Source organism: Paramormyrops kingsleyae, chromosome 21, assembly GCF_048594095.1.
Source record: "Paramormyrops kingsleyae isolate MSU_618 chromosome 21, PKINGS_0.4, whole genome shotgun sequence".
Classification (NCBI taxonomy): Eukaryota; Metazoa; Chordata; class Actinopteri; order Osteoglossiformes; family Mormyridae; genus Paramormyrops; species Paramormyrops kingsleyae.
The window spans coordinates 18,401,266-18,415,253 of NC_132817.1; the positions used below are offsets into that span (position 1 = coordinate 18,401,266).

A 13,988-nucleotide genomic window follows, 5' to 3' on the forward strand; every position below is an offset into this window, starting at 1 on the left:
ATAAAAGAATCTTGCCATCGCAAAGGATTAGCAAAAGAGTTATTTCTGTGCAGAATTAAATTCTTGTCTCCAAATCCCATTCTCTTAACAATTATCTCTTAGCATGGCACTTACTTTTCCTTAAGTGTGGGTTTTACTTGTTTGTTCTTAAAGTACACATCTTACCAATCGTTATCTGGATTTAATTAGCGAATGGGCTGATACTTGGCAGATGAAATTTAACACAGATAAATGTAAGGTAATCCATGCAGGGAGCAGAAATATACAGTACAGATATTTTATGGGTTCCACTGAAATAAAGGTAGCTGATTACGAGAAAGATCTCGGTATGTATGTTGATGCTTCCATGTCCCACTCTCGCCAATGTGGGGAAGCAATAAAAAAGGCGAACAGAATGTTGGGTTATATCTCTAGATGTGTGGAGTTTAAGTCAAGGGAGGTGATGTTACACTTATATAATTCCTTGGTAAGACCCCACCTAGAATACTGTGTGCAGGTTTGGTCACCATACCTCAAGAAGGACATTGCTGCCTTAGAAAAGGTGCAACGAAGAGCTACGAGAATGATTCCTGGTCTTAGAGGAATGTCTTACGAGGAGAGGTTAGCGGAACTGAATCTGTTCAGCCTTGAGCAAAGGAGACTAAGGGGGGATATGATTCAGGTCTATAAGATTCTAACGGGTCTGGATGCTGTTCAGCCAAATGACTATTTCAATATTAGTCTAAATACTAGAACTCGTGGCCATAAGTGGAAATTAGCGGGAGAACATTTTAAAACAAATTTGAGGAAGCACTTCTTTACACAGCGTGTAGTCAGAGTATGGAATAGTCTTCCTGCTATTGTAGTGGAAGCTAAAACCATGGGTTCCTTTAAATCAGAGCTAGATAAGATTTTAACAACTCTGAGATATTAGCTAAGTTCTCCCCAAACGAGCTTGATGGGCCGAATGGCCTCCTCTCGTTTGTAAATTTCTTATGTTCTTATGTTCTTATGTTATCGTTTATGCTCAGCCCTCTCTCTCCTTAAGCTATATTAGGCTTCTGTTTTAGATAACAGCATAAGACCGAAGAAAGCATCGCAAAGAACTTTTTTTTCCTGCATCATCTGAAGTTCATTTTGAGTGCAAATGATAAGAAAAACCCATCAGAAAAGAAAACCACAAAAAAAAAACTATTAGATTAAGAAACCTGATCTTCCTTTGGTTTCTAGGTAAATCTGAAGTTCTGCATTTGTCTCTAATCTAATCAAATCATTGTACTTTCATTTTGAAAGTAACATGTTTCACATTTGAAGAAGAAAAAACAATTTATGCTGCTGTTTGGGAAGAGGCTGTTTCTGTTCAATACCACTGCTGTATACATTGGCTGGAATAGTACTTTGAAGATTGTTTTATACTCACTGAGGCTTATTTTCTTAACTGATATTACTCTGTGGAGACTAATTGCAAGTATTATTTATCTTAACAAGCTGTTCTTCATTTCATCACTTAATCCACAGTTGGCGTGCAAAGTTCCGTATGCTCTGCAGCATGTGAGTGTTAATGTGTGACAGCAGGGTAACAAAAAGACATGGAGAGGAAGATTCTGTGCAGGAGACAGGAGTCTAGGACGTTTCGCAGGTTGGAAAGTTTGTAATTAGTGGCTTTTAAACTCAGTTGAAAGGAAAATATACATCTCTTTCAGTGAGTTAAATTTAAAGATACCGTGTTGAGCCTAGGCCATAGTGTTATGGTCTACACATCTGCTGTAGGTTCCAAATATGTTTCCAAAGCCATCTGTACTACCTATTCATAGGTTTTGAATAATTAGTTAAAATTATGTACTATACATACACGTTGCATTCACAGTTGGGGCAAAAAAACACAGGTAATATATTTGTCATTATAAACACAAGAAGTACTATAAAGATTACTATACAGACTCCACTTCTCTATACATAAAATATCCATCCATCCATTTTTCATTTCCACTACTCCACTACTACTACACTACTCCTAAGCAGAGTCTCTGTGGTCAATATAATATAAAGTATCAATTAGTCATTCAGAAATGTACAAATTACACAAGAGTAATTGACTGACGCTCTTCCCCTGGAGTCTCCGACACAGCCGTCGATCAGTTACTCAAAAGCACGTCACGGCGTCGACTCCCCTCCCCTCCCACCTCCACACACAACTCGGCATCTCGGCTGCTCACTGCTTATGTTTGCACTGGCTGCTCCTTCTGCATGTTGTAAATCTCCTGTCTGCACTCGCATCTTCCCTATAGCACAATCGCTCTCACTTTATTTCCTGTCTGCACTTTGTACTACTGACTACCTCACGCATATTTTGCAAACAACCATAATTTATATTTATAATTTATTGCATTTGTCATATTTGTATATATTCTGTTTGCACTTGGTTAGATGCGAACTGCATTTAATTGGCACTGTACTTGTACTCAGCCCAATGACATAAAAGTTGAATCTAATCTTATTTTAAACGACATCCATGACTTCCTGGTTTAAAAAAAAGTGCTTTCTCACTCTTGTCTCTGTCGTCACGCTGTGTTGTCCTACTCATCCCTGTTTTGAGGCTACCCTCTGTCAGACACTCTGTTCCATCTCACAGGATTGGTAAGTACACCTTGCATGAACTTATAAACCTCTATCCCAATGTGCGATTGCACGCTCCGCTATCTTCTGGGTGCAATACTTATGGTACGTTATACATATATATGACACTGGGACACATCTCACCTAAGTACAGCTCTCAAAACTGGTTTATAGGTTGCAATAGCTGTCATACCTTATATGAATACCAAAAAGTCAGGGAAGGCTCAGCTGTCCTGTCCTGTTGTCCTGATCAGAAACGTGGTTTCCGTACCCTCATCCAACAGCAGTCATGGGACATCGACTAGGTGATTAATGACCTTTCTAGATCTCACCACTGCATCTGCTTTAACATCCCCTCCTTCAATTCATTGCCATCCACAAACAACACACCCCCACCAGAAGCATTAACCATCAGGAAAGCAATAATGTCAAGCCACAGTATAATGACCCTAGTAGAAAAAAATATTGGTCCATTAAGCTCACTAAGTATTTTAGGGATGAGAAGAAAAAAGTCACGTTGTTCAATTTTAGCTCAACAGCACCTCATCTGGACATACAATGTCATTGCTACCTTTTATTTATATATATTTGTATTTATATATATATTAAACCTGTGCTCATTAACTGATGTGTGTGAGTGTGGAGAAATTTTTGCTGCTGTTTAAAGTCTTTCTTTGTGTCGTGTTCCTCCAGATGTACTGAAAATTCAGTGAACAACCTCTTATGAAATGTATAAATCAATATAAGGACAATTTGAATGAAGTCGGTTTTGTAATTATAATTACGCTGATCAACAAAAATCTTGTCACGAAACGAATAAGGGGTTTCTTTTGTGTACTTTTTTACACTGCACTCAGAATTTCCCTATCACTCATAGTTTTCGAGTGACGTCATCCTTCAGCTATATTGTTAGTAAAAGTCCATGTTAAGAATGTATGAGTATATTAATGTTCACAAGTAAAAGTAAAAACTCTACTTGTGAATATTTTTAAGACTTTACAGAAGGGCACAATGTAGTCTGTTTAGCTAGAGTTTACAGGCTGTTAAACGTTTCGACATGTTGAGATAGGGTCCTCTCTCTCGGATTTGGAAAAAGAATATCAAGGCAAGTGGAATCCCAGCACGCCTGCTGACTTCTGCTGGAATGTTCCTCATGCCAAGTACAGCAGAAAGTCATACGCCTTTACCTTCTAGAGGAGTCACTTCCATCGTGCAAATACACTGCGAATACACTGGAAGTTTAATTGTGTGTCACTCAAAATCCTTGCATGGTAGGGAAATTCTGATTAGATATGTGAATTTAGCACAAACAATTCTGACTTATTTTGATTCAAATAACAAAAAAAAGTTTGTTGAGCACTGTTATTGATGTTTACCATACTTAAATCCCCACAGAGGAAAACCATTCTGACATCTCACTAAAAGCTTGACACGCAACATAAATCTCATGCACGCATGTCACTCTGAACACTAAAGGCGTTTTCATTCTGACCCCAAGAATGAGAGTCTTAACCAAACCCACATCCTTTCTTCCTGGATGGTCTCAGCAGCTGTAAACCTCAGAGGATGACAGCTAAAAAAGTGTGGTCTGTTCTCACACAGTGTGTATAATGCAAATTACCCGTCCCCACTCCTTAAAATCATTTTAACAAACCATTGCTTCAAATATTTTTCCCATTCTGTTTTGCCCTCTTGATAGCCACCGGAGGGCACTAATTTGATTTTTGCCCACACTAATCTGTCTCGGTTAGCCTGAATCAACAGGGGCCTTGTCACAAGGTCCAGTACTCCTCGTTAATGCAAAATAGATGCTGGCAATTAGTGGAACCAAATGAAAAATGACAAACAGTTCAACCTTGTGATTCTAGATAGGGTATTTGGACCCCTGACATAGGTCCCAGTAAAAAAAAAAGTCAAATGGGCTTTATTGTCATACTATCTATCGTCTATCGTGGCATATTCCCGCAGGACCACATACAAAACCATATGCATACCTGAAGTTCTTCAGTGAAATTAATCAATCTAAAACTTTTATTTAAGATTTGTTTATCTCTCAATGCTTGAGTTAAGTCTGGTATGAAATATTTTAGTTAGTTCGGTATAAAATGTGACTTTTTAGACCGGTGAATATTTTTTTTCTGCAATCAAGATTTAATCTCCGTCAGGTTTTTCCGCAAAGGGCACGTTATGAATGATTTAAAGACTGCGTATTAACCATCCTCCATATTTCCATACATGTACGCTCTAAAATCTTTCCTGCATTAAAATGAACTTTAAAAGTACAGATTGCATCGCTCCACCATGCAAAACAAGGCTTGACGGTGACATTTCGTTTAGGATAAACAACCTTTTACTTAACTGTTCTAGTTACCAAAGAACTCGTTTAGATTAGACGAAACTTCCAACCCGCTAACGAGTTCTTGCCAATGCATTATCAGCTAATTTGTTTTCTCTATTAATTACAGCAGGATTACTGCCTGTACGTTTTCATTAGAGCTTTGTTGCTTGAAGCTATGGTGCATGTAGGGTTTCAGACGTGGAACAGCATGGACTAAATTGAAGACAGCTTGATCTTTTCATGTTGGGCTAAGCCTGCGAAATGTGTGATGGTTTTAAGCCACTTAAACACAAAGAATTATTAATGGGCAGAATAAATCATTTCCTGGCCTTGAACTAGATGATGTTTGCAAGCTGACTAACAAGGGAAGCTGACTCGCGCTGCCCCAGCAGGGCGTCTCATTGCCTTTTGCTGTTTTTTTTGTTGTTCTCCTCGATGCTAACATAGAATAAAAATGCATAAGCAGTCCACATGAAAAGTTACCTTTAAACACAGCAAGACTTAATTTATTATTCATCTTAGAGCAACATTTATCCTGGAACAGTAGTACTTTGTTTTACAATGTTTATTTAAGATACAGCCTAAGAAGAAGCTGAACCATAGCAACTATTGTAATTTAAATACTATTGTAATTTTACTTTTTAAACTACACAGCTATTGTACACTCAAAATATACTCAGTAAGTACAAAAAATAAGAGATTCTGGCTTTTAAAAAAAATGCATGACTATCATTTCAGGCTCGTTGCATTGGAGCTCATCTGGACAAGGTCAACTCAGAAGATACATTTGTCTTCAGGACTGAACACAGCAAACATGCACAAATAAAATACTTCACCTACTTCTTGTGCATATTTTAGCCTTTACAGTTTGTAAAGGCTAAAAAAAAAAAAAAAGGTTTATAAATGTTTTTCACTGTATCAGAGAACTAATTTGCTTTTAGATAAAAGTTCAAAGGTATACAGAAAGAACACCAGAATACAGACAGTGTAGCTACAAAAAGTGAAACCGCGAGCTGATTTACGAGTGCTGTGGCCAAAAAGCATCAGGCAATTGTAGGGGAAGGCCGCTTTCTAGCAGACATGTAATCGTGGGTAATAGTGAAACTGGGTCCCAGAGATACAGGCTTAACCACATAAGCTGTCTGGACATTAACTGTCCATATCCGAATTACCGAAAGAGATCTTTTGTATCTGGCTTCAAAAGGAAGCTTCCAAAACAAATGCCAAATAAACTTTGACTACTGTTCCAGTCACAATCTAGAGGTGGCGAAGTAACCCATTTGCCAACATGCCACACCAAACTGGCCTTCTGCCATTTTGCGCAGAAATACATCGTGACAAGCATTATTTAAAACAATACAAAAGGAGGACAGGTGGCGAGTAAGGACACTGCAGTTGTGGCTCACAAGCCAGGAAGCTTTTTGTGAAATTAAGCCTTGGATCGCAGCTTTTGCTACATGAGAAGTCACTTACCCTAATTGGTTATGGAGAAAATTAATCATTCAGCCTGCATGAGGAACAGCTTAATTAAAAGTGGAAAATGTTGCTTTTTGTGGTTTGTGTCACGACATGGCTGCTGTGGCACTAATAGGAAATTTAAAAATAGAAAATAAATGAATACATTTTTTTAAAGGTGTCCTTCCTATGATTTGTGGAAAGCTACTTTGGTATGACGGAAATAGGTGTCAAAATAGGTAGTGAAACATTACACATTGTTCCATAATTAATAGTGGGCTAGGGCTAGTTTAGACTGCCGTTACAGAAGACACCAAGAACAGCTCAGATATATTTTTAGATGTCTTGACACACTTAAAACAATCCCCCCCACCCCAAAACATAAAAAAGACATATGTTTCACTTTAGGACAAAACAAAATTACCAACATATTTTAAATAATTAATATTAGGTGAATCAATGCGAACAGGGTGGAATCTTTTCAGGGGAGGGGTACAAGTGAAATAGCGGGGCATCAGATGAGGAAAAAATGAAGACTGTCACCACCTTATTTTCTACCAAGTGCACAAAATAAAACACCATATTTTCTTAAATTACACAGTAACCTTGGCCACCGTGCCTTCTTGTTCATAATTATCCAGGAAAGAGTCTGGAATAGGAAAGAAAATATATTCTGCCATTTTCTTCTAAACAAAAAAAACAGAATATGCACTTAAGACCTCCTACTTCTGTTTTATTTTCCCAAAAACTTGCATACAGCAAATGGTCAGAACTTCAAAAAAATAAAAAACTTAAAAAAAAAACTGCAATTTCCATGCTGGCTGCTAGGAAGTGTAACATACTCCTCCATATCGAAGGCACTGAGTATTATGATGGGTTACCTTTTTTCCAATTTCTCCACACAATCGCAGAAACAGATGCCATAATTCTAAAAACCTTACTTCACATTAATTCTAAGTTTAAAACGATCACTTAACTGACCAAGTTTAAAATTCGGCAATATGAGAACAACAAAAATATTAGTGGGATACAACTATCAAATGGAATATCACATGATACAAAGCAAGGAATTACGTGTAACAATACCATTAATTTAGATCACAAGATAATTAAGACTCTCCAAGATATCCACTGAATATTTTACTGAAGAAAACTGCATTAAGTACCATGTTCACAGGTAAAACACGAGAGCCTCTCTTGGGATTTGAAAGTGTGACACATGGTGATATTTAGTCTTTTATTCACTTCCCAGAAAAGCTAAGATTATAATTTCTGCAGTACATTTTCAGTATTATTATTTATCATTAGTGTTATTTCAATTATTGGGAAATTAAACAGGGGACAATCTCTTTCTAGGTTCACTCTATATGGGCCTCTATATACCCAAAGAAAAAAACTATTAATTTTTTAAATAATGGAAGTTTCACTGAATGTTGACATTTGCAGCTTTTATACATAGTGCAGAATGTTCTAGTCTGGCAAAACCAGACAAGGTGCCATATTTGGCATGAACCCAACAAGCCCAAAAGAATTCATGGGCCCTGTTCTACTTGCACTGCTCCTTAGACCAGTGTTTCCAACCCGGTCCTCTGGGACCCCAGACAGTCCATGTTTTTGGGCTGTCTGGCAGGGAGCTGGGAGGGAGCAAAAACATGGACCGGCTGTGGGTCCCCAAGGACCGGATTGGGAAACACTGCCCTAGATTATTAAAGCTAATGATGGTGTTCACAGGCTGGGTCAGAAAAGCCCAATCTGCATACGAATTTAATTTTCTCAACATGGACCACTCAGTCCATACAGAATATGCTGTCTTTGTCCTACAGAGAGCCAGTCTGTCTCCCAAATGTGCAGCTGGTCCCTCCTCAGTAATAGAAGCATCCAAAAGCAGCAGCCACACAGAAAAGGCTGTCCTGGGTGAGGGACAAAAAACACGGATAAATCTAACCGTCAAATACAGGAAATACAAAGTAAGCAGGCAAGGCTTGTGCACCCACGCATCGGCTTACATTCATGTAGAGTTCCTGGACGTAGCCGTCAGTGTCTGCATCCCAAAAGCAGCGAGCACCCATCCTGGAGTTAAAGTGAGGCATCAACTGGCAGTTTGGTAGCCGGAACAGGAAGCCGGTGATTAAGTCACTCAATGAGACATTTAAAACCTCAGGAGGGGAACTCTATTGTACCCCTGAGAATGACATTCAACCTAAGGCGTTTCAGTTAACTACTGAGCTGAATTACCAGTAAACAATATACTTTACATGCTTATTCAGATTAAACGTTATGCCAAATGTAGCTGCAGAGAAGAGTAGCAAATATTTCAATGATATTTCATGGTGAAGAACTTGATCAAAATGAACGGAGATCAGTTTCGGTTCACTCACTTGATTCCCTGTCCTCTCTGCTCCCCTATTGCTACTTGCACCACAAACTTATAGCGGTCGAACCCCATATCTGTAGAGAGATATTACGTAATATTACCACCGAGATCAAAGAAAACTGCTGTCCTCTATATGATGATGTTTCCCGACATCCCACCTCTGTTTTGTCTGGTGGTTTCATAGGAGATGGTGGCAGATAGCAAACATCTTAGCTCTCCTCTCGGGTTTCCGGGCGCAGCACATACACTGACAGCATCGCCCTGACCCTCCGCAATGTCCCGGAAATCTATCGCTCCGCTACTTCAGCGGCGCTAAAACTGCACAGCAAGCAACTGGCCCGCCCCGCCCCGCCCCGCCCCGGGTCCTAAACGCAAAATTACTAACATAAGCAACTTAAATAGTTGAAACCATCCCCCTGAACGGTTGCAGCTATGCAATCTGCCATCGGGAGCTTTTGGGTCACGCACCCCGACACCCCCACCCAGCAGCAGGCCGTCACACCCACCAGGCATTGGGTATTACCGTAATACCGTCTAAGCCATCCAGTTTGTCCCTCATCCGCCTCCCAGAAATCAGTATACATAAGGTGGGATGTCTCTGATTTACTATCAATAGATTTCAGTATGTACGGATTGTACGATGCGGCCCCCGTCTTTTGCCGTCTCCCACCCTCGAGTCTCTTCCGGATGCAGTCCGCCACAGAGGTGGACAGCTGCGGCGCACTGTCTCCGGTGTACCGCTGGCCGGACAGCTCCTCCTTCAGGACCTGCCGCATACACTCCTTCACCAAGCCGACTTTAAACCTGCCACCAGTTAAAACAACTGACTTTATCACTTTATCAAGGCAATGCATGTCCGTTTACTGTTTCCATTGTGCATTAAATTAAAATTACAGTGCAGCAGTAGAAACGCCAGAAGATCAGTGCAAAGATTGCACCGCTAATCGCGTTATCAAAATAACTTGATATACATAAAGACTGAATTATATAAATATGACGTCTTACTTGTGCTGGTAATTTGGCCTGATGTTATAAGTATTTTCTGCCGCACATCTCTCGTCCATTCTGAAGTAAATGAGATATTAACGTGCCCGTTAATAATATGCACTAACCGCACGCGGAGTCGTCCATGGTAAACTAGTACAGTTACCATAACAACAGGTCTTCCGCATCCGGTTGGCACGTTGGATCCACGGACGCAGCTCAGAATCACTTCCGCCTGCGCACTGGAGAGAAGGGGATGCATTCGCTGCTAGATACCGATCTGGAGTCGGTTTTGCGAGTTTTTCGTGATTAAAGTTAGCTAACCTAGCTTTCAGTGCAGCTAGGTTGACGTGTATGTGGAATTTTCAAATTCTCCCCATTCTTTAAGCCTTGAGTTGCTGATTAGTTTACACTACATCAAGAAACATTAGAAAATTTCTATCTACTAGCATATTTTCCCATATAGGCAATATGCATTGTTTAGGGTGCCAAACAGTGATTAACTATGAGGTTGGCTGTTAAGAATAAAATGTCGAAGTGTATAACACAAAATGTGCATGCAGTCATTATTCACTGGCCTATGTAAAATAGCTACCACTCCTGAGTATTTGAATAGCGAGGATGAAATAAATTAGTGCAGTAAAACAACAATGTTACATGTATATTCTGGGCAAACACATAGTGGCCCGTATGTGTCATGCTGGTATGAGCAGATATCGACCGTGTGTGCAAAGATTAACATTGGCACGTTTTTCTCTGAACCCATTTGTATGAAAGTGAAAGGAAGATGCTTCTGTGTGTTAGCCATGTTCCCCACTAAAAGTTGCATCAGAGAATTTCCATTTAATTGTCAGATGTTTTGTCTTATCAGTCTGTACTGTGGCTGGCTATACACTGTCAGAAAAACATACTAATTTTTGTACCTTTGCGGGTACAATTACTTTTCACTGGCCCCTCACCCTCAAGGGGCTGCCAATTGTAACCTAGCTGTAGGTAATTGTACCCAGGTTTGCCAACTTTGGTCATCTGGCTGGCATGATATTTTCATTTAAATATGTCTGCACACACATTTACATGTATATGTGACAGTTTCATTACCTTGTAAATAGTCTGTAGTGTTTGCAGGCTACCCCAACACTTTTGATGTAGCTAATTTTAGGATTTTAATGGAATAATATAGGTTTGTCATAAGATTTCTTGTGGGAGCGTGAGTCTGATAGTGTGAGCATCACGCCAGATGCACGATCGAGAGTTGGCAGCCCTGTGTACCTTTTAAGGTACAGAAATGGACTCTGTGGAACATCCCCAAGGTACTAACAACATTAATGCAATGTAATGTTCTTCAGAGTCCATTTCTGTACCTTAAAAAGTACATTTACCTACAGCTTAGGGTACAACTGGCAGACCCCTCAGGTTGATACTGTTTTTTTCTGACAGTGTTGTCATGCAACGAGTATTTTCAAAGTCGACAGATTTGAGGCTGTTTATCTTACACTGGCGCTGACCAAAAACACCACAACAAAAGGACAAGCAACATATATGAGTATCCCCCCACTCATGTGGTTACTGCATATCCAAAAAAAAAAAAAACGTGTGACCATCTTCGAACATTTATTCCATATCTGGGCAACGAAGGAACTGCAAAAGGTTGACAGTTCGCTGCATCGTACTGGGATGTTCTTCACCTGCTGAAAAACGGCGCCGAGGGGAATTGTTTGCGAGACAAAATGAAGAAGTGTAACATTGTACTGCGTGCACATAAACACCTCGTGTCAAATACCCATCCAGCACTGTGCAAATGCAGCACCTGCACGGTATCTGGCGTGAGCATGTCAAATTACACCTCGAGCCGCTCTCACGGTGTTTTACGTGTTTCCACCCCAAAATTATGAGTAGACACAGAGGAAGCCAAGCTGCTAACGGAATTTGTTTCCACACCTTCGCCGAGCTTCTGCACAGAAACGGCCAGGTGCAACACCGGGCATTGTGGGCCGTGCAACGCGTGTGTGGAGTACGAATGCCAATATAGGTGTAACCGACCAGTGACCTAGACTACTGTTTTCACTAGTTGCACATTTTACGCGATACAAATACGAGGTGGGGGGGGGGGGGGGTTTTCACGGCAGGCAGCTGCATTTCAGATATGCGTTAAAAAATGGAAGAAAAAAAAAGCATGCGCGAGTGCGAGGGCGGCGAGGACGAGCAACGACGGAAAAAAGCGCTTCGAGCTGCCCCCGCCGTCAAACGTTCCCCGCCGCATCTGGCTGGAGCTGTCAGATAACGCGAAGTGGAGGGTTGGGCATCACAGCAGCCCTCCACCACTCTTGCCGAACCACAAAAAAAGAAAACATCCGTGGAAAGAGATCTCTTTCATGCGGCCGAACGAGGCGGTGACACGCGGACGTGTCTCTTGTCACTGTTCCGGAGCGTGGAGCGTCCTGGCAGGTGCTATTCATCCGTAAAACTTGTTTAACTACGGATCAAAACAAATATACTTAGCTAATGTTTGCTACATTGAAGCACATCTTTTCATTACTACAAGGGGCAGTTTGTCAATATTTCTTCTTTTAAAAGTGAAAATAGTAAAACAGAACCCAAATAAAAAGCTTTAGTACAACATAGTGAAGGGATGTTCAGCTTGGAATGCAACTAATAAATTTATAATCCAATGGCCTTTAACCCAATGAAGAAACTAGACATGGGATACTAGGGCAAGGGGGCTGCACACCAAGCAGTTGGAGGAAATCAGGAACTGACAGAGGGTGGTTATGGCAAGACGACCCCGCTCTAGCAAAACAGGAACTCATAAATTAGGCAATGCTTATATTAACCTTGTTTGACATAAAGGGGGGCACACGTACTCACTAACTAGAACAAAAGTCACCATATGTTGTAATCACGTAGATGGAAAAGTACAGAAGAAGGGGGGCCACACCCCAAAAGGCCTATAAAAGTCTAGAACCGACCCATGAGGGTCGAGCATCTTCCTGTACATGCTGAATGTATGTCGGGTGTTTGCTCCCAGATTGCAATCTGAGAGAGAATAAACTGGTAACTTGCAACTACTCCTCGACTGTGCGGTGAATCTCTTCTCATCAACGGACCCGCCGGAGTTCTGACTCCAACAATAGGCATTAAAGAAATTAGTTCAGTGTGTTTGTTTGCAACGATGTATAATAACAATAACAAAATAATGAAATTATACAAAACTATAATAAAACAGTTCCTTTACCGAAAAAAGTCAGTTTGTTTAACTGACTCCTATAAGCCGTTTAGTCTTGCAAACCGGACAAACATATGTAATACTTTAGGTTCAATTGTGTAATGATTGTTACCTCTTTGTGAGCCTGTGAATTTAATAGAATGAGAATGCAGCCTTTACGCCGATGGCCTTTGACACTGCACAATAATGAATAAGAGAAGATTTTGTGTATTGTGTTGGCATTTTCATTCGGGGCCACTGTGCTCTTCAATGTCTACAAAGTCCCATTACTCTGGGCAGTTTTGATTTATGCGTGTCCCTCAGAAGCAGCATCTGAGGAAACGTCACTAGAACTGGAAGATGCAAGCATGTGAACTTTCGTCTGAAAGGGGCTTCTGTGTATTTCATCATTTTAACCTCAGTTTTTTTTTTATTTTAAGTGGGTGGTACTGAACCACATAACTGGAATGCCCCCACACAAATAAAGAGACTCTCTAACTTAATGACCCTTCTGTAAGGGGATCACGTGAAGATTTCAGAACTTAGCTGTGAAATATTTCTGCTGTGAGTGACCTAAATTGAAAACCCCAATCTGCTCTGTAGCATAGTGGGTGGCCAGACCGGAGTCTTAATCAGAGGAGAAAATATGAGACGGAACGAAGAGCATCGTATCCATTCATGTACATTGAGTTGAGGTCACACTCCTCACTTTATGTGGTTGTTGGTAGGTTAGCTGACCTCCTGCTTTCCCAATGTTGATGTTGATTTTCCAATAATAACATTTTTCACACAGCACCTGTGAGTCATGTTTTTCCTCCTGTTTAGTAACACCATGACCCTGTATTCATAAGTACACATAGAGCAGCAGTTGGGTCCCTTACAGGTTTTTTTTCCCTCATGTGAGACTTCGATTTTTAGAGGAAGTTTTTAAAATATCCGATCAATAACATTTTGACCGGTCTTCTGCACATTGCAGAGTTGCATGTTCTGAGGCGGTTGCATGCATTTACATACACTATATTGCCAAAAGTATTGGGACA

The 13,988-nt window shown here is 40.4% G+C and overlaps 1 protein-coding gene across 1 annotated transcript; it reads right to left on the reverse strand.

Moving 5' to 3' along the window:
• Positions 1-7,095: 7,095 nt before the first annotated feature.
• Positions 7,096-9,946, reverse strand: dynlt2b (dynein light chain Tctex-type 2B). The gene is made up of 5 exons (XM_023830572.2): positions 9,768-9,946; positions 9,433-9,566; positions 8,767-8,836; positions 8,395-8,458; positions 7,096-8,298 (listed from the first exon to the last, which is right to left on the reverse strand). Exons 1-5 carry the CDS (start codon positions 9,824-9,826, stop codon positions 8,251-8,253), a joined length of 375 nt encoding a protein of 124 aa, XP_023686340.1. The 5' UTR covers positions 9,827-9,946; the 3' UTR covers positions 7,096-8,250.
• Between the last annotated feature and the right edge of the window lie 4,042 nt (positions 9,947-13,988).

Excerpts from the sequence above, each read along its gene's own strand:
- dynlt2b (XM_023830572.2), bottom strand. The coding sequence starts at position 9,826 with ATGGACGAGAGATGTGCGGCAGAAAATACTTATAACATCAGGCCAAAT. Across the intron at positions 9,567-9,767 it reads AGGCCAAATTACCAGCACAA|GTTTAAAGTCGGCTTGGTGA; the intron begins GTAAGACGTCAT and ends AACTGGTGGCAG. Across the intron at positions 8,837-9,432 it reads CATCCGGAAGAGACTCGAGG|ATATGGGGTTCGACCGCTAT; the intron begins GTGGGAGACGGC and ends ATCTCTCTACAG.